At 45.6% G+C, this 21,363-nt stretch overlaps 7 protein-coding genes across 7 annotated transcripts; 1 reads left to right on the top strand and 6 right to left on the bottom strand.

Annotated features, from left to right (window-relative positions):
- Positions 1-2,229: 2,229 nt before the first annotated feature.
- BX661DRAFT_199869 (uncharacterized protein) lies at positions 2,230-3,396 on the bottom strand (the record flags this gene model as incomplete). The annotated part of the gene is made up of 1 exon (XM_051538359.1): positions 2,230-3,396. The coding sequence occupies one exon, from the start codon at positions 3,394-3,396 to the stop codon at positions 2,230-2,232; it is 1,167 nt and encodes a 388-aa protein (XP_051390092.1).
- A 262-nt stretch (positions 3,397-3,658) lies between these two features.
- On the bottom strand, positions 3,659-5,527 carry BX661DRAFT_144990 (uncharacterized protein; the record flags this gene model as incomplete). Its single annotated transcript, XM_051533084.1, has 4 exons — positions 3,659-3,787; positions 3,893-3,964; positions 4,097-4,637; positions 4,755-5,527. The coding sequence occupies 4 exons, from the start codon at positions 5,525-5,527 to the stop codon at positions 3,659-3,661; spliced, it is 1,515 nt and encodes a 504-aa protein (XP_051390091.1).
- Positions 5,528-9,647: 4,120 nt separating this feature from the next.
- BX661DRAFT_185859 (uncharacterized protein) lies at positions 9,648-11,093 on the top strand. The gene is made up of 2 exons (XM_051536890.1): positions 9,648-9,834; positions 9,894-11,093. Exons 1-2 carry the CDS (start codon positions 9,810-9,812, stop codon positions 11,021-11,023), a joined length of 1,155 nt encoding a protein of 384 aa, XP_051390090.1. The 5' UTR covers positions 9,648-9,809; the 3' UTR covers positions 11,024-11,093.
- On the bottom strand, positions 11,094-12,318 carry BX661DRAFT_185858 (YIF1-domain-containing protein). Its single transcript, XM_051536889.1, has one exon. It carries the CDS (start codon positions 12,147-12,149, stop codon positions 11,139-11,141), a length of 1,011 nt encoding a protein of 336 aa, XP_051390089.1. The 5' UTR covers positions 12,150-12,318; the 3' UTR covers positions 11,094-11,138.
- A 394-nt stretch (positions 12,319-12,712) lies between these two features.
- On the bottom strand, positions 12,713-13,820 carry BX661DRAFT_185856 (checkpoint protein Hus1/Mec3). The gene has a single exon (XM_051536888.1). It carries the CDS (start codon positions 13,643-13,645, stop codon positions 12,734-12,736), a length of 912 nt encoding a protein of 303 aa, XP_051390088.1. The 5' UTR covers positions 13,646-13,820; the 3' UTR covers positions 12,713-12,733.
- Positions 13,699-15,184, bottom strand: BX661DRAFT_185855 (peptidase M24, structural domain-containing protein). Its single transcript, XM_051536887.1, has 2 exons — positions 14,977-15,184; positions 13,699-14,935 (listed from the first exon to the last, which is right to left on the bottom strand). The coding sequence occupies exons 1-2, from the start codon at positions 15,106-15,108 to the stop codon at positions 13,802-13,804; spliced, it is 1,266 nt and encodes a 421-aa protein (XP_051390087.1). The 5' UTR covers positions 15,109-15,184; the 3' UTR covers positions 13,699-13,801.
- Positions 15,185-17,967: 2,783 nt separating this feature from the next.
- On the bottom strand, positions 17,968-21,155 carry BX661DRAFT_194363 (magnesium transporter NIPA-domain-containing protein; the record flags this gene model as incomplete). The annotated part of the gene is made up of 3 exons (XM_051537875.1): positions 17,968-18,099; positions 19,127-20,124; positions 20,981-21,155. The coding sequence occupies 3 exons, from the start codon at positions 21,153-21,155 to the stop codon at positions 17,968-17,970; spliced, it is 1,305 nt and encodes a 434-aa protein (XP_051390086.1).
- Between the last annotated feature and the right edge of the window lie 208 nt (positions 21,156-21,363).

Raw genomic sequence — 21,363 nt, 5'->3', positions numbered from 1 at the left:
GTCTTCTGGGTCGAGGAAAATCGAATAAAACTCTTTGTCAAGCAGGTCCTCTACCTCCAGCGTCTGCAATGTTCCTGCATTCCGCCGAGCGAGTTTGTAGACAACCCGTAGTGCTCCTTAATTCTGTGCACAATGGAATTTACACCAGAAGTCACTCGGGACTTGGGGAAATTGGGAAGCCAAGCCAAAGCAACTCCACACATAATTGATCCACGCCCTAACACAGAACAGTGCAGAGATCACCTAAAAACTGCGAAGCCTTGGGAGAATTGCCATCCACGTGGTACCTGAAATACGTACCCAGCCTAATATAATTAATTTTAGGAGTGGGCGATTTGAGGAATACGACCAAGGTTGGGCTACTCAGTCCTCTATAAGACGCCTTAGCCAAGTACTTTTGTAAGGGTCTACTGATAAGAATACTCATGGAATGAGCCTGCAGGAACATTGCGGGGCATACACCTTTATCGGTTAGCAAACGCACTCCTTGACCATCCAACAAGGTACGATAGTTATGAAGGTGCTAGCCACGGTTTTAACCAAATGGAATGTTGACAGAAGAACTTCAATGTACTTTGAGGCCAGTACGGGAATATAATGTCAACCACGCAGTTTTCGGAGTCGATCTTTATGTTGATATCGCAGCAATAGTATTTCATCATAACGTTGCGCTAGACGTGGCTGCAATGGAGAATAAAAAAGTTTACATATATCTCCTCGTCGTATGCCTCGGGTTTGCACTCGTAGTCATAGCTCTCGTATGGGGGCGTTATACCATCATCGAACAGGAAACCAATGATGGCACTCACAATATTAGGCGGGAGAGTTTGAAATGTGGACAATTAAGTCATTTCAAAAATAAAAAATAAAGAATTGCATGGATAAAGAGATAAAGAGCGCGACCCATTGATGCAAATTTTGACACGCCGATATTGACCCCAAAAATCTTACTAGCAACAAATCTGTATTTTGTTAATATTGATTTGTAATTAAAATCGAATCATAAACAATATTCTTGTCACGCGCGTGCGCATACTATGTACCCGCATGCCTGTCCTGTGCTGTCTACCATGGCTTTTATGGCCATCAGTTGAAAATCTGCTAAGGGAGAGATATCTGTAAGCTTTAGTAAATGACGGCATATTGCAATAAAAGATAGTTGGCATAACAATTATATATAAAAAACTACTACATTAAAATTTGTCATTTGAAAAAGCAATGTATGCCCATACAAAGGCTGCTTTTTTGCCAAAAGACAAATTGTCAAGTCCAAGCAAGTTCACTTTTCCTGTTCTTTATTTTTGACTGCTCAATACCACTCTTTATTTTTCACTTTTATTTTCTCTAATTTATTTATAAACCATTTTTACTAATACATTAGATAATTATTAGTTCTTTAAAAGCGCGCATAAAACAACGTATGGAAAATAATTCTCAATTAGGAAGCTACTTCCAAAACAACATCACGAAAAAAACTGCACCAAGTCTTATGGAAATAATAAAACAAAGTGTTAAAACCTACAAAACAAGCATAATTCCCTCAAGTTTCTAGTCGATAATGAGCCAGAGTCGATTCAAGTTATTTGTGCTAGTGGCGGCAAGTTATTTAGTTTCTACATCAAAAGCGATTTCACAATTCAGAATTTGAGATCACGTATTAAGGATAATGACCTCCTAGCTAAAGACTATGGTGTTCTAATACGTTGGCATTTTGGCAAAACGACGTTAAAATACGCAGGAAGGAATCCCACTTATAGAAAAATGGCTAAACTTGAGTAGGTATTCTTTTTGTAATATTCTATAGTCGACAATTAATGTAAGGTACCTAAGCTAATATAGATGATACCAGAAGATTCGCTCTTTACTGGAGGCACCATACCATCGGAATTAGGGATTGGAGATAAAATATATATTATATAGTCATGTTTAGTTTTTAATTCTAAATAAATATAAATATAACCAAAACGTTTAATAGCAACACGCAAAACGCTACTCATTCACTCCCTTCCAGCCACTGCTTTATGCTCAAACTACAGCCAATAACCGGATGCAGCATGACATATGCCAGGAAAAACTGTAACCCGCTCTCTCTTTTCTTCAAAAACTTATCCTCAAACTTGCCAAACGCCTTCTTCGACGGTAATTCTGGAATGCGTTTACGAAAAGTATAGTATCTCTCACAAAGCACGTCCCTCAAGTTTTCGAAATCGGTGTATCTCCGCATAACCGTCAGATTTCACCCTTGGTCAAATGCACGACTACTTTGAATTCCGTGTGAATATCCAGTCCGCTGCCCTTTGTCACCCAACCGATGATGCGCACGTCGTCAGCAATGGTCCGATACCGAGTACTAGCAGTATCCTCGCTGGGCGTTGATGAGATGGGCGTGTCGATAAGGCGGAGGGAGTTGAACTGCGGTTGGGATGAGAGTTGGCCGGGCGAATAGGGCGCATTAAAGGCCAACGACTGTATCGGTGGTGGTGACCAAACAGGGCGATTAATAATGAGAGGACGCAGCGCCTCAGCCTCACGCTCGACCTGAAGCAACCTACTTATTGGAGGAAGCGGTGGTGCAGGATGGCTCGAGCCCATTCCGCAGTCATTCCAACCCTGATGTATGGCCAGATAGCCCACACTGCAAGAACGCGTGCGCCGTCTCTCCAATGCCTCACCGATGATCCTGTCGACAGGCAGCCGAACAGAAGCCGATGACCCCACCGAGGGAGATTGGGAGTCACTGAAGGCATCTGGCTGTCGCGGGCCAATGCTAGATATAAGCGCAGACACGCAGGGGGTGCGCCGCCATTCGTCAATCTCCATACAGGCCTCATACAGCCTCTGCTCAAGCTGTTTCAAGTCCTTGAGCGTTTCAGAAACCGCCTGCGCCTCAGCAACATCCTCATCGACATTGATATCCGGAACATCCTGGGTGTGTTCAAAATCGGTGTACAGCGGCATACCGCGAGCAGTCCTAAACGTATCTGATGCAGACAGCATTGTCGGTGTTTCCGGTGGCTCATCAACTGACGCCGCCTCCTCGTTGTTTGGCGAGCTTAGCTCGGTCACATTATTTGTATTTTGTCTGCTGCTCATCAACCGGTGCTGAACACCCTCGAGGGCATCAGTCACTTGGCGGATATCCTTGCGCAGCTCCGTGTACAGTATGCACTGCATGAGCTCATTCATGCACTGGTCTATGCCTGGTATGTCTTCAAGTTCGGTGTCGGCTGTGTCCTCGAGCCGAATTGACTGGGTCTGCATGAATTGGACACATTGGTCGCGTAGCCTGTCCGAGGCTTCTACAGCTGCTGTTTGCAGCTGCTGTGTGCGGTTGAGAATTTGTGAGAGGGTCGCCGGCTTGTCTGTATCCTGCTGTCTTTGCTGTGTCGACGCCATCGACGAAACAAATGAATCGAATTGGAATTGGAGGGGGGAGTATAAATTAAAAATATTTTTAAGAAAAAGGTGAGGGGGCAAAGATACATCTGCTACATTGCTTTTCTTGTTTAAAGTAAAAGAAAATTATCCATCAAAGTCATATGACAGCGTATTATCGACACTTTAAAATGATGATGTCCACACAGACAGACAGGGAGGTATTGAAAAAGGGAAGACGGACAAGCCAAATAATAGAAAAGAAAACATGCCACCAAAGACATTAGAAGCCAAAGTCGGTCTCGCCCTCGGCGGGAGCGTCCAAATCGACGTAAGAGCGCACTGCGCGCGGGTCCTGACGATTGCCACCGCTAGACGCGCCGCGGCCATTGTTGGCACGGCCGCCGCGGAACTGCTGGCCGTACATGCCGCCGTGGCCGTGGCCGTGGCCGCCGCCCATCATGCCCATCATGCCGGGATTCATGAAGTGGCCTCCCATCTGCATCATGCCAGGAACCATGCCGGGCATCATGCCAGGCATCATGTATGGCGCAGCCATCATACCGGGCATCATCATGCCAGGCATCATCTGCGGCATAAAGCCGTGGCCGCGGTCACGCATGCCGCCGCCCATGTTGCCACCGTGGCCACCGGCACCGGCGCCGCCCATCATGCCGCCGCCTCCAGGCACGGGCAGCCCGCCGCCAATGCCCAGCTGCACCAAATGCGGGGCCTCGCGCACAAAGTTGTTGAAGAACGAGATCTCATGCACCAACGTCTCAGGGACGGCCTCGGGGTGCTTGTTGCGAATATGCTTGCGCACAAACGCATCGCCCTTGAACAGCTTTGTGCACAGAAGGCAGCGGTAGCGGCCCTCGTCCAGCTGCTTGATGTGGTTGTCCAACTCCTTGTCGGTCTCCAGCTCCAGCGACTTGCCGCCCTCTTTGTACAACCGTTCGGCCTGCAGCGGGTGGATGATGACGTCGTTGCGGTTGTCCAGGTTGCGCGTCCAGTTGCCCGACGGCTGCGGGCTGCGGTTTCCAGGCAGCCCGCGGCGCAGGTGCTGTTTGGCGCACCGCCGCATAAAGTCCTCCAGGTTATCGGCCGTGTGCCCGCAGTAGTAGCAGTAGTAGTGCACGCGCCGCAGGTACTCCACCAGCAGGTCGAGCTCGCGACGTGTCGCGGCAATGTTGCCCTTCACCTCGCCATCGTCTTGGTCGTCCTCGTCGGCCGCGCCCTCCTCGGGAACCCTCTTTTCGTCGCTGCTCATGGCTACGTCGCCGTCGCCGGCACCAGCGCTCTCGCCGTCGGCTGGCAGCTCACCGGCCGCCTCGGACAGATCGCGCGCCTTCTTCTGCAGCGTCTCCAGCATGTGGAACACCTCCCTATCAGTGTGCTCGTCCACCGACCTGACGGCCTCGCGCGCGAGCTTCAGGTCGAGTCGGATACGTTCCTCGGTGCTGCACACGTCGGGTGTCAAGCGGATGATCCCCGAAGAGACATTGTTGTGCCGCGAAAAGTGGAATTGGAACTGGTCAATATTGATGTTGCTCAGGCTCTCAACAGCCTTGTCCATATCAGTGCCGTTTTCAAACCGCACCCAGCCAAAGCGGTGGTACTGCTTGTCCTGCCGCGGCTCTGACAGCGACAGGTGCTTGAACCCAGGCTGCTTGGTCAGCTCCCCCTCGAGCACCGCGCGCGACACGCTGGGCGGCACTGTACGAATAAACAGCGTGTAGCTCTCGGAACCATCGTCGTCATCGTCTCCACCAAGGCGGTTGGAGCTCGACAAATCACGGCGATTGACCTCGTGCTGCATCACCTGCTCGGTGGTTGCCGTGAGCGTCAGCTTGTCGAGCTTCCCCGAGTCCAGATCGGAAACAAAGCTGCGTAAGTTCTCTGCCTTTTGGCTGGCCAGTTTCTGCATGTACTCCTTGCGCCTCTCGGGCTCAAAACGCTCGCAGAACCAGTCGTCGTCCTTATGCACTGAGAAGAACTGCGTGTAGAGCCGCTGCAGAGCCTCGCGGCGGTAGTCCTCGTAGCGCTCTCGGATGTCCTCCTGCTCCATCCGACGCCCGCCGTCCTGTGTCTTGATCCACTCAGCGTAGTACTTGAACGGCACGACCTGTTCGAACGTGCGCGGATCAGGCATGCTTCCTGAGCGCCCGCCGCCCATATCGCTGCCACCGTGCCCGTACGAGCTATCGTGATCACCACGACCAGAGTGCCGGTGGCTGCCGCGGCCCCCGCTGTACCCGCGGCTGTTGAACCTGCCGCCGCTGTTGCCGTTGTTGTTTGACTGGTAGCGGTCATTGCCACTGTCGCGATCACGATCGTACTGCGGAATGTAGCGATCGGTCTCGTCAATGCCCGATGGCCGGCGAATGGGCGAGCGCGAGCGACGCCTGGCTCCGCGCAGGTCTCCGGGGGAGCGGCTGCGGTAGTCGCGGCCGAATCGGTCGCGGCGCTCGGGGCTCTCGCGGTCGCGTCTGAACTTGTCCCGCGGGGAGTCCAGGGGTGCGTCCACATCAGCGCCCCAGCCGCTGCCATTGGCGCTGCCGGCAACGGGTGTTGTGGCCTCGCCGGCGCTGCGAGGCGCCTCTTCATCTTCAAATGGCATTGTTTTTATGTGGTATTTTGGTATATATATGTGTGTTTTTTGGTCGATTCGGATCGAGGTATTACTGCTGCTGATGCTACTTCTGGTTAGAGTAATGGCGCAAGAGTAATCAATCGACACTTCTCCTTTTTCTGATGAGCGCGCGTAAAAGTGGTGGATATATTTTGATTGCGAGTTTGTAAAGCTCAAACTACAAAGAGCGAATAAAAGTGAATTAATAAATGTATAAATAAGTGACGATATGTATAATTAAAACGAGTTTGAAAATGACGAGAGTAGTGAAAAGTATGATTTGAGCGTATAGTACAAGAAAACTGATGTTATCGCATGATAATCAAAATAAAAGAATGTAAAGCAGTAGCTGGTATTTTAGAAATAAGAAATAAGTGGACGCACAAGGAAGAGGGGAAATGGCCAAAAATTGGTGCTAACGATGAGGAATAATATCAATGAAATAAGCGAGAAGAAATAAACAATAAATATGACTAGTATTAAAAAAAGCTGATGATAATGAAAGTGATGATAATGATAAGAGTACAAGCAAATAGTAGTCATGAGCGAGTGAATATGAAAGATAGTAGTATGAAAAAGGGTTCTCCCTTTGAGACACTATTGTCTCTCAAGAAGGTATTTAAACAAAACAAAAAAGCAAACTACTTGGCGTGTATTAAAAAAGAGGTGCTAGTCAATGACCAAACCCCCCACTTTTTAATTCCGCTGGAAGTAAGCAGCTAGGCCGGAAACAACAAAATAGATGGAAAAACACTGAGCGTCCATTTCCCCATCAATTTCGCCAAATCGGCACCCAATGAGATGCCAAAAACGAATTTAGAAGGAAAAAGACCAGTTTGTGTAATGGTATCATTTCGCTTTCATGGAGGTAAGAAGAGATATTAATATAAGAAGACAAGGAAAATGGAATAAAAGATAAGTGTGTATATAAGACGAAGGAGAAGGCTTACCAAAAAAGAATAATAAATTGAGCGATAGTTGAAAAAAGAAGAAGAAAAGTTTTTTTCGGAACGAAAAAGCAAAAAAGGATGAAGTGAAAATTGGTTCGCGACACCCCATGCGCCAATTGAATGAGAAAAAAATTCCTAGATGATTTTCTACACCATTCCAATCATAATCAATCCCTAATCAGATCACGTGCATTTGTTTATATTGGGCAGCTGGCGGATGGGCGCATTTGCGTGGAAAAAAAGTAAAACAATCCCAACCAGTGTCAAATTCATAAATGAAAATGCTATTTTTTAAGTTATATTTTTTTGCAGTGGCTTTTAATCAAAATATTTCAAAAATGCAAAAATGAACAATTGGTTTTGTTTATTAACAAATGGCAATAATAAATCATGGAGGCAAGTCGTATATTTTTATTTGTTTTTTATGGTTTATGTTAAAACGCTACAGCATATGTTTACTGATTAATAACAAGATTGGTCATAGTTGGCTTGAAAGTACCCTGTAAATTGGGGTACTCGCTAACGTACTTTTTCTCGTAAAGTGCTATACCGACAGCCAAGGTGGTGCTGACAGTGACGGAGCGCATGCGCAGCAACGGTATCGCAAGCTTGACAATTGCATGTACCAGTAACTTGTTGGCTTCCTCGTTATTTGTCAAGGAATAGCAACCTATACTTAGCTGTTCAAGAATCGAATTTGAGGGCACAAGCCCAATGATATCCGCGTCTTCTGCAGATAGCGAAGCGTCGGTTATGCGCATTATCTTTAAGTTTTCAGCCCTGGCAGACGGTGTATCAGCTGCTGGACTGTCAAGTATAGGATGTCAGCAAAGATGAGCAAGTCGGTGAGATGGGGACAATCAATGCACAACGGCCAAACACATTAGTATTTTCGAGTAGTCAGGATAGACTGTTTTCTTGTGTGCACTTGCCCAAACATAAAGTTTATGATTCTGTAGAAATCGTCATCAATCGCAAAACTTGAAGCAATAAAGCTCAGGCAAAGTCTTTGAAAACGACGCAGCTTAATGTTGACCAGTTGGCGCAGTGAACCAACTTTGCCAGTAATTATTAGAGTATTAAGCGCAGCAGGGAAACTGTCGCTGAAAATCTTGCAAGAAGGAGATGTGGCAACAATAAAAAATTTCTAAGCTTGAGCAGATGCGTCAACCACTGTGACACCGATGGTCCAATAGGGTCTGCTGAATTGAATGTTCGGGAAAGATAGAGAGCTCCTGCAGGGTCTGTGTATTCACCAAAGGCAGATTGTGAGGGGCATCTAGATCTATAGTAATGTGTTCTACCGATGCAAGCTCATTTTCGATATGCGAGAAGTTGATGTCACAATCAACCTTACGCAACTGATGAGCGTACTGGTTCACCAGTAATCCAATGCAACTGTGCATCCATTTCTGCAGCTGCCACCCCTTACAAATAATATGGATAATTCCCAGCATGCTTGAAGTCAGGGATAACACAAAATCCATAGCGCCAATGGATGTATCCAATGTTGCAGTCAGATCCACTGTAGGATTACGGCCTGAGTATCAGCACTCGAGGCTCTGAACACCAACCCACTGCAATTCTTAGGGTGCACCACACTTTCCAGCACTGAGATAAATGTAAGTTTATCCAAGTTATAGGGCGAGGCTATGTTTATGTGTTCGGTCATGGCACGGTGCTTCAGCGGAATACCTTTGCTGACGTTAATAAAGAAGGAAGCTTCGGATATTGAGTTAGATTCAGAGGAATCTAGGAGGACAACGTTGCTGAGGCTTTTCATGCAGATAAAGGTGTGCTGGTAGACTAGAGGCATCGCCGCCTGCCTCCACTGGCGACACACTTGCATCTATTTAAGCTGTTCATACCACATCTTTGGACTAGATAATTTAGAATGTACGACATTTGGCAGGATGAGCATAACGACGTCAAGAGTAAGTAAATCAAGGGCCATAACAAAAAAATTGAGAAAAATAAAGGCGAAAATGAAAAGTAGAAAATGCGCTAATGAAAGATTGTTTAACATTTCTTTCATAAACATTTTCTCCTTTATTAAAGCGCTGTTTTGAAAGAAGCAGCAGTTTCTTTTACATATAGTCTTAGGCAAAAAAAAATCAGATGCGAATAAATTGTAGGTTCATTACTTTTATTGTCATGTTTTCATCCCTCTGGTATTTCAATTGCTATTCGAAACAGGTAAAATAAAATGTAGAGAAAAATTGTGTATAAATAATAGACTGATCAGTAATACAATTGGCATTTAAAGAGTGTTCTGGAGTACCTGGCCGCATTAAAAAGTTGTTTTTTCTTTTGTTTTCCCACCAAGTTAGATTATATTTCTCTTCAATATAAGCTATAAGCTATAATTGAATATTCCTACTTTACATTTGGATGTTTTATCATGTTTTCGCAGAACCCTCTTCGTGCATTGACGAATAAAATGCAAAAGTGAATCGCAAATACGGAAGTTGTATTTAATTCCCTACAAAAACGGTCACACCACGATAAATTGACCATTTAAACAGGATAACTGGCTTTTTTTCTAGTTTTTTTGTACGTTGTCATTTGTCTAATAATAAACAATTTTATCACGTTTTTTTTATTAATTTGACCATTCGAAATATAAATCACGCGTGCATGCGCGAGTAGCCAATGAAAATGATTTGATTTTTCGAGTTCATTTTATCACACAAAAAACGCGTCAAAAGCATACATTTTTCTCCTGTTCTTTTCCTTTTTTCAATTTTGAATCCCTCTTTTTTTCCCTTCCTACTCACAAAATAATCAGAACTTTAATAATTCCAACATTTGTACGCCAACACACACACACATACAAACAATCAAATTAAGAAATGGTCAGAAGGAGTACTCGGAATCGTGGCAAATCAACCACACCAGCACCAACTCAAGAACCTACCCAACCGGCCAACCCACAGCACCCGAATACCACCCCGAATCCACCTACGAATCCGACCCCAACACTGCTACAACACCGCCGCTAGCACCCCTAGACACTAGCGACCCACAGCGACCCCAGGCACTCCACCGCCTAATATCCGCACTTCGCAATGGTGATTTTGACTCTGACACTGATGAGCAGCAGAACGAGGAGCAGAATGAGCCTGGACTAGGTGGCAAGGAGAAGAAGCTCATGCTGAGATTCAGGAAAAGCAAACTACAGGATGGACAGCCTTTGCGGGTGGAGGATATTGATTGGCCAGAGTTCGATACGGAGACAATCAACGAGATACTGAAGAGACGTGAGGAGCTCCAGAGGCAAAGGTGCGGAGAGAAGATCAATCCGGATGTGAGAACTGCAGAGCTGAAGAAATCAAGCCTAGCCCCTGCCACAACTGTGCAGTCCGCCAGAATGGACGAGGATGAGATGGACGTAGATGAGCGCGAGCATTTCAGAGACCTCTTTGATGACACGCTCCCGGTCATTGCCACTGCTCCGAGCAATACGGCCTTGCATCTTCCAGCTCGCACCCTAGCCCCCACAGATACACCCTCGGAACCGCGTCCGCACCCAGCATTGATTCGCACCACGGCAGATGCCACGATGGGCGCGGGGTTGCCCAAGGATATGCGTTTGGTATTGCAGTATGAGCTACGCCGGGAGGAGAGCCTTTTGAAGGATTTGAGGGCGGAGATTGTCGACAAGTTGTTCAAGTTGCAGGCGGAGGAAAAACTGTTAAGGATGATTGTTCGCGACGAGATGGATGTCGATCAGCAGGAGGAGGAAGAGGCTGCGGCAGCAGCAGGAGGGGCAGCTGCGGCGGCAGTTGCAGAGGAGAGTGAAGTGATGGGGGCTTCCGGGTATGGCGGGGGCTTTGGGGAAATCGGCGATGGGAGGCAGTTGGATTATGTGGCAGCCGCGGCAGCCGCTGCGGCGGCTGTGGCTGCAGCGGCTGCGTCGGGCCAGGGGATGGACGAGGACAGCGATGATGCGTCGTCGCTCAGCGGCATGTCATCGAGCTCCAGCGAGGACGAGGTGCAGGACGAGGAACTCGAACGCGGCGCCCTAAAAACCGCACTGTCCCAGTACCTAAACTCGAAACAATGACCATAAGACGACAGCAACAACTTCAAAAAGTCTAATAACAACACCTTGCAAAAAGTAAAATAATAATTAAAGTTTTATATTAAATGAAATTTTATTGAAAAGCTTGATTTTTCTTTCAAGCTTTTGGTGACTTGTATTGAATCAAAACCCAGATATACAGGAACTGCATCATGGCAATAATGAACAAGAAATGCACCCTGCGCTTTCTATGCGTGCTCACGCCCATGACAGCTTCGGCGGCCTCGGGAATCAAGGCGTAGCGCATAGACCTGATCATGAAGAACGCCAATGCAAAACCGAAATAAAAGAAAGCTATCCACGTCATCCACCAGGGCGCCCAGGGTTTCAACAAAACGACCAAAATAGTAGGAACAAATTTATACCCGCTATAAGCAACAATATCCAAGAACTGCATCTCAGCACCCACATTCAGCAGATAACAAAACATGCGAACAAGCAAAACCTCAAAAACCACAATCCCCATTGCCGAACTCGCAGTGTACCCCAAATCTTCCGGATGGAAAACGCCCAAACGCCCAATAATCACACCAATCGCGATAATATACGAGACCAGCCCCATCGTCGGAATATACAGGTCAGGGGACTGCATATCCGCCCGCGGCGCCTTGTACCCGACCACCTGGCCGGTCTGGTCTCTCTCCGCATGCCTGTGCCATTGCTTCTGTAGCCACGGGAAAAGCAGGGTTTTGAGCTTGGCCAGGACGTAAATGTTGGACACTTCAAAGTAATGCTTGAGCTGGCGCATGCTTACGTATTTCGATACGTTTTGCTGCATGTTTTCTTGCATGGCATTCATTGCGCTGCCTGCGAATTGCATGCCGAGTTGTGCTGCCTGGTTATTCTGCAGATTTTGGGCAAAGGCGCCATAGGGGTTGGCAAAGTTGGGTTGGGTGCCCAAATTGCCCGGCTGTTGGAACTGTTGAGGCTGTTGCTGAAATTGTTGCTGCTGCTGCTGCTGAGGCTGAGGCTGTTGGAACTGTTGTTGCTGGAACTGTTGAGGCTGTTGCTGGAACTGCTGCTGTGGGTCAATTGGTGAAAAGGCACCGCGCATTGGTGGCGGATTGCCTCCCATCTGCTGCTGTTGAAGTGGATTAAAGTACGCCATTGGAAAAGGAAAGAAAGTAATGAAAAATAATTGAAAATAAAGGAAAGGAAAGGAAAAAGGAAAAAGGAAAAATCATACTAACAAAACCCCCTAGCCTGCAGGGTAACCATCGAGATTGTGTTTACGCACTTACCTTTACATTTTTAAAAGGTAATTGCGTTAAAGCCTTTTGTCAGAAGCAGAGAAAAAGTAGCACACTCGTGAGATGCCCATTAAATTGCAGGCTAAGGATGGCGAAAAAGTGCCATCAGACAGACGGAAGTGGAATAATCGTAATATGGCTGCAGTGCTAAACTTTCACATCATCTTCAATGCCCTGCTTTCAGACGAGCGCCCTTCCCGTTTCTTGCGCAAAAAGGCACTGTTCGAGTCAGCTGAACCTGAGCCTACAGCGACGCCCAATATTTTGTTCAAAACTTTTCCCAAGCCAAAGCCAGTCCAAGCACAAGCTTTTTTTGCAAGAAGCAGTGCAATGATTAATATCTTTAATCATAGTAGGCTACTTGTTGTCTCTAGTTTCTGAGCACGTGTCGATTTGCAAAATATTTAAATATTTTTAGATATTTGTAGTCTCATTCTTTTCTTTATTGTTGTCTTACAGGTATAAAATATGTCATAGACCCACAGTTCTGATCATTCAACGCCGCCACGCCATTATTACCAAACCCAGCGGTCGACCCAATGTACACATAAAACACAAGTGCAAAATTCTCAATAATACAACAAACAATATTCTTTGGCGCCACATGGTAGCTCTGCAAGAAGCGCACAAAGTTCTTCATATCCACCACCGCTGTATAATACTCCCCCGGTGCCCTATCCACTGTTGCCTGCGATCCATCCTGCGTAGCTACAGAGTCGTCATTCAAATTCTCTAACCCCTTGAAATACGTTGTTATGTCCACCAGTTCGTTATTCACGCGAATATTGAGCTCTCCTAGGCGATTAGCTGAAACTGCCACTCTGTCACCCATGGACTTCATCCGCTCAACCACGCTCCGCACGCTTCCCAAGCTTGGCATCATAACGTGCACCTGGCCATCAGGCACCATGGGCTCCCTAATACTCTCCATCTGCTGCGGTGTCAACACTCTGACAGGCACATCCTGTGTCAGGACCATCTCCCTGCCCATAGCCGACTGAGTTTGAATAACGAGGGAGAGCACAGGGAGGTGTTGTTTCTTTGTCAAACGCAGTGTGCATTGGTTCGAGGTACTCGTGTTGGTTTGGGTTGATTTGAGCGCTCGTTGGAGATTTTCGATGGTGAACTCGAGGTAGATTTCATCGTCGTGGACGCTTTCAATACGATAGTCGCTGAAGAGCGCGGAGGTCGTGATGTCTGTCCAGAGCTGCAGCCCCGAATCCATGTCTGTGAGAACTATAAGATGGAACTTGGAGCGCGTCAGCTTGAGGATGGCTGTTTTGGTCAGCTTGTCCATGGTCTGCACCACGCGCAGAAGCAGCGTGGCGTTGGTAAGAGCGGCTCTGAAGCGCATGTGATTTTTAAATTGCGAATAAAAGTTGAATTTGTTTGTAAATTTGTATGTAATATATTTTTTGCTGCGCACAAAATAATAAATAAAAATAAAAATAAAGAGAAAGGTGGAAAAAATAGGGTTATCCAATTTGATCTCTTTATTTCATCCGCCTGATCAGAAGTCGTCACCGCGCGACAGAACCTCCTTGATATTGGGACGCAGGATAAGGGTGTGTTCAAACTGCGCGGTATACGAACCCTCAACATCCCACAGCGGCGGGTATGCGGTGACAATTCCCTCGTCAACCAGGTTCTTCAGACCCAAGTAATAGTGCGACTCGCCCAGGCGATCCAAGAACCTGCGGCAGAACGGCAGTGAGCCAAAGTTCTTCCCAATAACGCTCAGCAGCTTATTTCCTGACGCCGACTGCGACCTGCGCGCATCCACCGTGCGCGAATAATGGCTGCAGATACCCTTCTCGAACACAGTGCCTTTTCCAGTGGTGCCGAAGGTCTCGATAGCAAAAAGCTCGCCCTCCTCCATGCGCGTGGGGTCACCGTTCGCCACGATTGGCACAGACTTGCCGCTGTGGATGACGTACGGGCCGATGTTGTGTCCGCAGAGATTGCGCACAGGCTTGATCGGAATAACTTTGCCATCAAGCTCGATCTCGTAGGACTCCATAACCTCTTGGATCGCGGCACCCACATCACCCAGTCTTACATCAATGCCGGCCTCGCGAATTCCCGTGTTTGTCGCATCCTTCACGGCATCCAGCAGCGGCTTATACCGGTCGTTCCACGCCATGGTGAAGGCTGAGTCAACAATATTACCATTAACTTGGACGCCGATATCAACCTTGAGCACGTCGTCCTGTTGGATTATCACATGGTCGCCCTTATTTGGCGTGTAATGTGCCGCACAGTTATTCAGCGACAGACCTGTCGGAAACCCGACACCAGCCGCCATCCCTTGCTCCTGTACCAGCGTGCGCGTACCGTTCTCAATCAGCTCCGCAATATCCGCCAGGTCCATCCCGGGCCGAATCACTGACTGTGCATACTGCCGGACCTCGCGGTGTACCTCCGCCGCACGGCGCAGGTCAAAAAGCTGCTTCTCATTAAGCCGGTCCTTGGCCCGCATCTCCTCGCTAGTTGTGCGGAAGAGATTGTCGTCACGGTACTCTTGCAGCTCACCTACCGGGTAGCTGTTGTTGAGGAAGAGTTGCGAGACAGGGATGCTGGGCGGCGAGGTTTGCGCGGAGGCTCCAGGTCCTTTGCTCTTCTTCTTCTTTCCCTTGTTCTTCTTCTTTTTTTCTTTTGCGCCCCGGAAGCGTCGCCGCCTTCGACAGTGTTTGTCTCGGCTTCGCTGTCAGAGTCATTGTTGTTGTCAACGGCTTGAGGCTCAGTGGAAATAGGGTCGCTGATGGAAAGCGAGGCAAGCTGCGCTTCGGGAGCAGCGGCTTCAGTGGCAGAGCTCATTGGTAAAAATTGAATTGCTTTGAAATTGAAAAAAAAAACTGAGGTTTAAAGCAGAAAAGGAAAAATCAAATCAATTATTTTTGAAGCAAAATAAAAAATATTTTTTGTTCTGGGCATGGGTGCTGCTCCTTTTTCTATACAACTTTATCGTATGTGCAAGCATGCGTGCGGAGTTTCATTGATCCTGATTAATCATGAGTAATCCATAATTACTCTTTTAAGCATACTCCTCAGCTTGGGCTAAACGCTTTTTAAATTATTTTAAATTTATATATATACCAAAGCGCAACCAATTGCTTCCCAATAATTATCAATGAAAAGTGAATCATTAACTTTTTATTGTATTTATATATAATATTTGCAAGTAGCTTGTGGAGGGAATACATTTCTAACATGGAAATCTATTGAAAATGAATGAAGTTTTAACAATTTTATAAATAATAATTCAAAGTTTTGAAGCTAATAGGCATTCTGTACGTGTCAAACTGGTAACCCCTGTGAGAGTATGACTGCGCCCATGCGCTTGGGAAATTGAATGCACTAAATTTTGAATATTAGTGACTGAAATATTTACACAACACGTTTGTGCTTGCTCGAATAATTCGCCAATATTTTTTTGGATGACTATCATAGCTGCAAAGATGGATTTTCAGCAGAGCCTAGAGGTTTTAATAGGACTGAGATTAAGCTATTGTGATGGCCATGGCAAGACGTCTATATCGTGATTATGTAGCTAGTCTCGAGTCCCACGGGCTATGTGCTTAGGATCCTTGTTGTGAGGAAAGTTATACCTAGTATATCAGCTTATTAAAATAAGACTACGAAGAAAAGCTAAAGAAGCCTACATAATTAATTTGCATGTGGTTATGCTGTCACATGCTCCAGTAAAATTATGTTGCCACACTGGGTCATTGGATAATAGTGTTATGTAGCAGAACTGACCACTGGTGTCAATGTTCCCTATCAAGCGCTGATTGTCATCAAATAACGTTTCTATCCTATGTCACCTTTGTACGTTGGTGTCCACAACTAGCAACGCAACTGTGCTCGCTTGTCTTTAAACGGTTTAAATACCAAGCCAACTGACCAGGATTTAAGAAGAAAAGGTATCCAGTAGGAGTTTTAATTATCTAATTAATAAAATTCAATAGTACCATTCGCGACATCACTTCTACGCCATTTTGAAGAGTACATGTGTGAACTGTGTATTGATCATTAGTCATGCCCTTTCCACAGCGGGGATATGTTAAATTAGAGCTTTTTTTGCCTTTGAGCTTGCATACGCTTTTGGCCTCAAGATGACGAACGAGCACTGGTGCATAGTTGTGAAATAACTATTTTCGTGCACCAATAAAATACTATATTCAAAATTCACTAGGGAAGCCTCCTATTGAGTCTTCCCTAATTGCTCTTTTATAGGCTACGTAAAACTCCTCACATGCTCCTGTATTAATTCGAATAGGCATTAATACAGGAGCTCGTGGCTTCTTGGCTCAAATGAGCTTATGTGATGATCTGTTTAGGCATCACAGGTACATAGTTGAGTGGTTTGTGAATTAAATATGTAAAATTATGTAGAGATGAGTTTTGAAAAATAAAAAATGTAAGAGCCAGTGGGCGTTCCTTTTTATGCCTGTCCATTATTTTCAATTACGTTTTGCAAGGCATGGGCGTTGCCGTTTAAAAGATATTAATAGGAGCGATTTTAAAGGGCTAATGAAAAATGCGCGATGGCATAAAACAGCTATTTTTTGGCTTATTTTTTTTTACAATTACAACTAGCTGGCCAACGTGCACAGTGCAACCATCATTGTCCATTTACTTAAAAAATGAGCAATGTTTTAAAAAACCAAGTCTTGCTTTACTAAGCTGCTCCCTTGGGGGCATGAGTTGTTGGGCGGACATGGGTGAAGCAATGCCGCTCACATCCCTATAATCTTTGTATAAAAAGGATACTGTTGTGCTTTGAGGGGGACACCAGTTGTTTAATGTTAAGGGTGCTGTGATTTGAGTGGAGCACTAGTCGCCCAGTGTCAAAAGTATGTTTGTTTTTTGTTATAGTTTTTATTATCAATGGAATCAAAAGCGTAACTGAGGCCAACCTCATCCTATATATGTGTCTCGTCAACTTTGTTGTGCACATTGTCAATTGTGCACTCCGTTAGCAAGAACTAGTTTTTTTTACAGACAGACTGGTGTCTTGGCGTGTCAAGGTTATGATCTTCGCATGTGCGCACCCATGCATGTACATTATGAAATTGGGAGCATATCAGGGTGTCAATATTATATCCCCTGATTTGATCCTACATAGTACCATCTATGCCCTGTCAATCGGCATGTTGATGAAAACTTGTTTCATGATTCTCAAACTCGACACCCACTTCTAAACCATCAGACTGCTCAACAATACATTGTTCGATTCAATAAAGTTGGTCATTTGCTTGCATTTAATTTGCATCATGTGGATAGAGTTGACATTATGTGATTGGAAAATGTAAAGGTTTCTAATTTCCAATTTGCTCTTTGCTCTTTGCTTTCTACACATTAAATGTAAAAAATGTAGAGAAAATTACGTATGGTGGGCAGTTGATAGTTTATAATCAAAGGCCCAAATATTTTAATTGCTTCACAGAATTGGTATCACTTGATCAAATCGAATATGATGCTAATTTATCAGCTGCCATATCAAAAACGATAGCTCGTCGGGTCAATGCGAGTTACTGATAATTTTCAAACACTCTAATTGCTATACAAGAATCAGTTGCCAACATTTGTATATTTTATTAGCGTCTAATAATAAGACAATCCTTTGAATTAAAAATAGTCTCAAGCTCGCTCTAAAGAAAAAAGACAAGGTGCTTAGTAGTCCTTGGTACCGTTGCCCTTGCGGATCTGCCACCAGGCGGCAACAAAGGGAAGGGAGGCAAAGAAACTGCACGAGCCCCAGTACAGGAACTTGAAGCCCTTCTTCTGGGTGTTGAAGGGAAAGTGCTACAATTAAAAAGAAAATAGAGGGAGAGGAACCGTAAAGCAGAGTGCATAGAAAAAAAGGCGCTCGACAAATTAGTGAATTGAATTTTACAGCTATTTTTTGTTTGTTTTTCTAATTCGCTAATTCACCAGAGGTTTGTCTGCTTTTATCTAGACGGATTCGAAAAAAACCAAGCTTTATTTCGTTATTGTACAACTCGCACGCACGCGCACACGCAACCTGCTTTTTTTAGCTGCTTGTCATGTCCAACAGAAAAAAACAATTTTTCATGGCAGTTGTGATCCCTTGTGCGAATGTGCCTCAAAGTGTGTCAGACTTGAATTTTCCTGTCGATTAATCAGTTATGTCCTTACCATGCCGTTGGGCGACGGGTAGTGATCGCCAGAACGCAGGACATTGCCGGCGGCGCGGGAGCGCATGGAGGTGCGAGCGATAGCAGAGATCATTGTAGTAGAGTATAGAATTTCAACAACAAAAGAAAAAGACAAGGTAATTGAAAAATTTGAATTGAAGAGGGAAAAAGAAGAAAAAAGAAATTCGAATGCTAATATTTTTTTGCTCTTTATCTACAAATCAGGTGATATGCGTCTGGAACACAGTGCAACGAGAAAACAGATTAGCCCAATATCACTCCTTTTTTTACCCCACACTATGAAAATCTCGAGCTTGTGTTTCACAGAGCTTATTTGTTTGACGATATTGGACATTTGTTGTTATACACAAAAAGAACTAGAAAATTTGAAAGAAAAAGAAACCACGAAATCAAAAAATGATACCCGAAACTACGAGCTTTCTTCTGCGCACATAGCGCTAAAAAAAGCCCCCAAATTAAAAGGGTAAAAAGGGTGTTAAACATAAAGTTTAAATATCGCTGCTGACCTTGCCAAACGGCATAGACTGGCGACGACCCGACAGCGGCATTGGCGATAACGGGATATCAATATGAACATCATCGTGGGTCAATGAGGCCGGAGATGCCGGCGCATAGTTCCCAGACGAGTTACTGTGCGACGATGACGACGGCACCTCGGTGGTCTCGCACTCATCATCGCTATCCACGCTGTCCGACAAACGGGGCTTGACAAACGTATGGCGGTGGCTCAAGGTGTGTTCCTTTTCAAAATCAATGGTATGTCTGCGCTCGCGCATGGGGAACGACTGGTGTAGCTCGTGGGTGCTGGAATCGTCCTCAAAATCGGAGATATTGAAAGAGGCAGCTCCCTGCGAGACGCGTCCGCGGCCGGCAAAGCTGATCCTTCCGGGCTCGTCTGTGGGCAAAGCCTGATGCTGGCCATTGCTCTGATTAGAGCTCGTGCATCCGTTGGTGCTGTTGAGAAGAAATACGCCAATGAAGATGGTAATGAATCCGCAGAACAAAGAGGCCAGCTCCTTGTTTGTCGAGTCAGTAAAGCCCTGGAACAGCGCCACGGAGGCCAGGATGGTGGCCGATGTAAAGAAGACGTAGTAGATAGGGGTCACAATGTTGGTCTCAAACTGCTCGAGCGCCTTATTAAAGTAGTTCATCTGAATAACAATGCACAGAGCGACGACGCCGGCAAAGATATACGTGCTGATGTGGACGAACTGATTGTTGCCTGCAAAGGTCAGCTTCAACGCAATGCCAAAGGCCTTGCACGCGGTCACGGTCATTGATCCAGCGATCGAGCAGATCGACACGTAGACGAGCGGGTTGTTTTGCCCGTGCTTCCCAGCCACACGCGTGATCATGACAACCAGGAATATCAGCGAGACCAGTGCGTAGGTGAGGAAAGGTGTCTGCATGACCATGTGCATGATTTGCTCGATAGACTCGATGTCGCCGTCCCGGGGAGCATTGAGAACCACGATTACCGAGCCCAGCAAGCACAGTGCGCATCCGGATTTGCCCACCACGCTGATGCGCTCACCCAAAAACATCGATGCCAGGATGGCTCCAACAATCACGCTGAGCGCCCCCAATGGAGTCACCAGGATTGCCGGTGCAAACGAGTACGCTGCAAAGTTGGCAAACTCGCCCAGACCCACTACAATGCGCAATCAAAAATAAACATGCCAGACAAAAGTTAGTATCGGAAATCATTTGTTGTGCTGTTTATATGGAGAAACAAAAATAGAACAAAATTTACATAACAGAAAAAGAAAGAAAATCAACACAGCGCAGTATGCTATATTGACAATCCAATGCCAACAAGCAGTGAGCAAAAAAGCACAAGGCAACCTTGAGATATCCTTGCACTCTACCACAAGCACACATCCCTCCGAGCACAATGCACGTATTATGGACAATGCATTCGGCATGATAGAGAGGTGAATAAAGTGGTAGCGGATGTGACTATAAACTATATAGCAGCCACATTTTTTAATAAATGGCAATGGAGAACAATAGCTATGCATATGAATATGCATATATAATCGCCGTGCTTCCAGCACAGACTGGAGCCGTGTCATTATTATTGACCACGGTCGACTCGAAGCCGAGATAATGAGCTTTAACCAGCGCTTATTGTGCTGCTCATTATTCTTTTTTTACTGTTTGTCTGGAAAAAAGACCGCTCGTGTAAATGTAGAATGTCAGTTAAAAATAAGCATACAACCGCACCCATGTGGGAATAATAAAAATAGAGGCGCGGCAAAGCAGTAGCGCCTGAATAAGCGCAAGGCTGAGAAAGCAAAAAAAATAAAGCGAAATAAAAAATAGCTGCAATGATTTTTTGTCTCTGATAAAACACATGCTAGATGGCATCTAGAAGAGGGGATGTGCGGGAGGAGAAATAAAATGAAAACGAAACGAAGGTCTCAGACAAATAAGAGAGAACGGTTACTGCTATCTTCAGTAATGATAGAAAAAGCAAATAACCAAAGAAAAAAGTGGGTACTTACTCGTTGCCATGCCGGCCCACCACAAGACGTTCTTGAAGTACTTTAATCCCTCGGTCGCCGAGCCGTATCTGGACGTCGTCTCGATGAGTCCCTTTTTTGTGAGAACAAAGCTGGTTCCAATAAGAAGGCTCGAGGACATGGCCAAAGCCATGCCAATGATTTTCTCGTCAACCATTTCGTTTTATGCAAAAAAAAGTTTGTGAGTGCCTGTGTATGCGTATCTGCGTGTAAAGATAGAAATAGTCCGGCTATTGTTATGCTGGGTCGTCAAGGAATATTAAAGCAGTAAATGGAGTGAAGGTGAAGGTGAAAGTGAAATGAATATAAAATGCAAATGAATTAAAGTGTGAAGGAGAAATAAATTCTGAAGAGAAACAAGAACA

The sequence above is a fragment of the Kickxella alabastrina genome (assembly GCF_025024165.1).
Source record: "Kickxella alabastrina strain RSA 675 chromosome Unknown BX661scaffold_19, whole genome shotgun sequence".
Classification (NCBI taxonomy): Eukaryota; Fungi; Kickxellomycota; class Kickxellomycetes; order Kickxellales; family Kickxellaceae; genus Kickxella; species Kickxella alabastrina.
Note: the sequence above shows the minus strand (reverse complement) of the source record. Positions and strands in the feature narration are given on the sequence as shown.

Coding starts and splice junctions, on each gene's coding strand:
- BX661DRAFT_185856 (XM_051536888.1), bottom strand. CDS start 13,645: ATGCGCTTCAGAGCCGCTCTTACCAACGCCACGCTGCTTCTGCGCGTG.
- BX661DRAFT_185855 (XM_051536887.1), bottom strand. CDS start 15,108: ATGAGCTCTGCCACTGAAGCCGCTGCTCCCGAAGCGCAGCTTGCCTCG. Junction 14,936..14,976: donor GCGAAGCCGAGACAAACACT/GTCGAAGGCGGC, acceptor AAAGAAAAAAAG/AAGAAGAACAAGGGAAAGAA.
- BX661DRAFT_185858 (XM_051536889.1), bottom strand. CDS start 12,149: ATGGCGTACTTTAATCCACTTCAACAGCAGCAGATGGGAGGCAATCCG.
- BX661DRAFT_185859 (XM_051536890.1), top strand. CDS start 9,810: ATGGTCAGAAGGAGTACTCGGAATC. Junction 9,835..9,893: donor CAGAAGGAGTACTCGGAATC/GTGGCAAATCAA, acceptor GCCAACCCACAG/CACCCGAATACCACCCCGAA.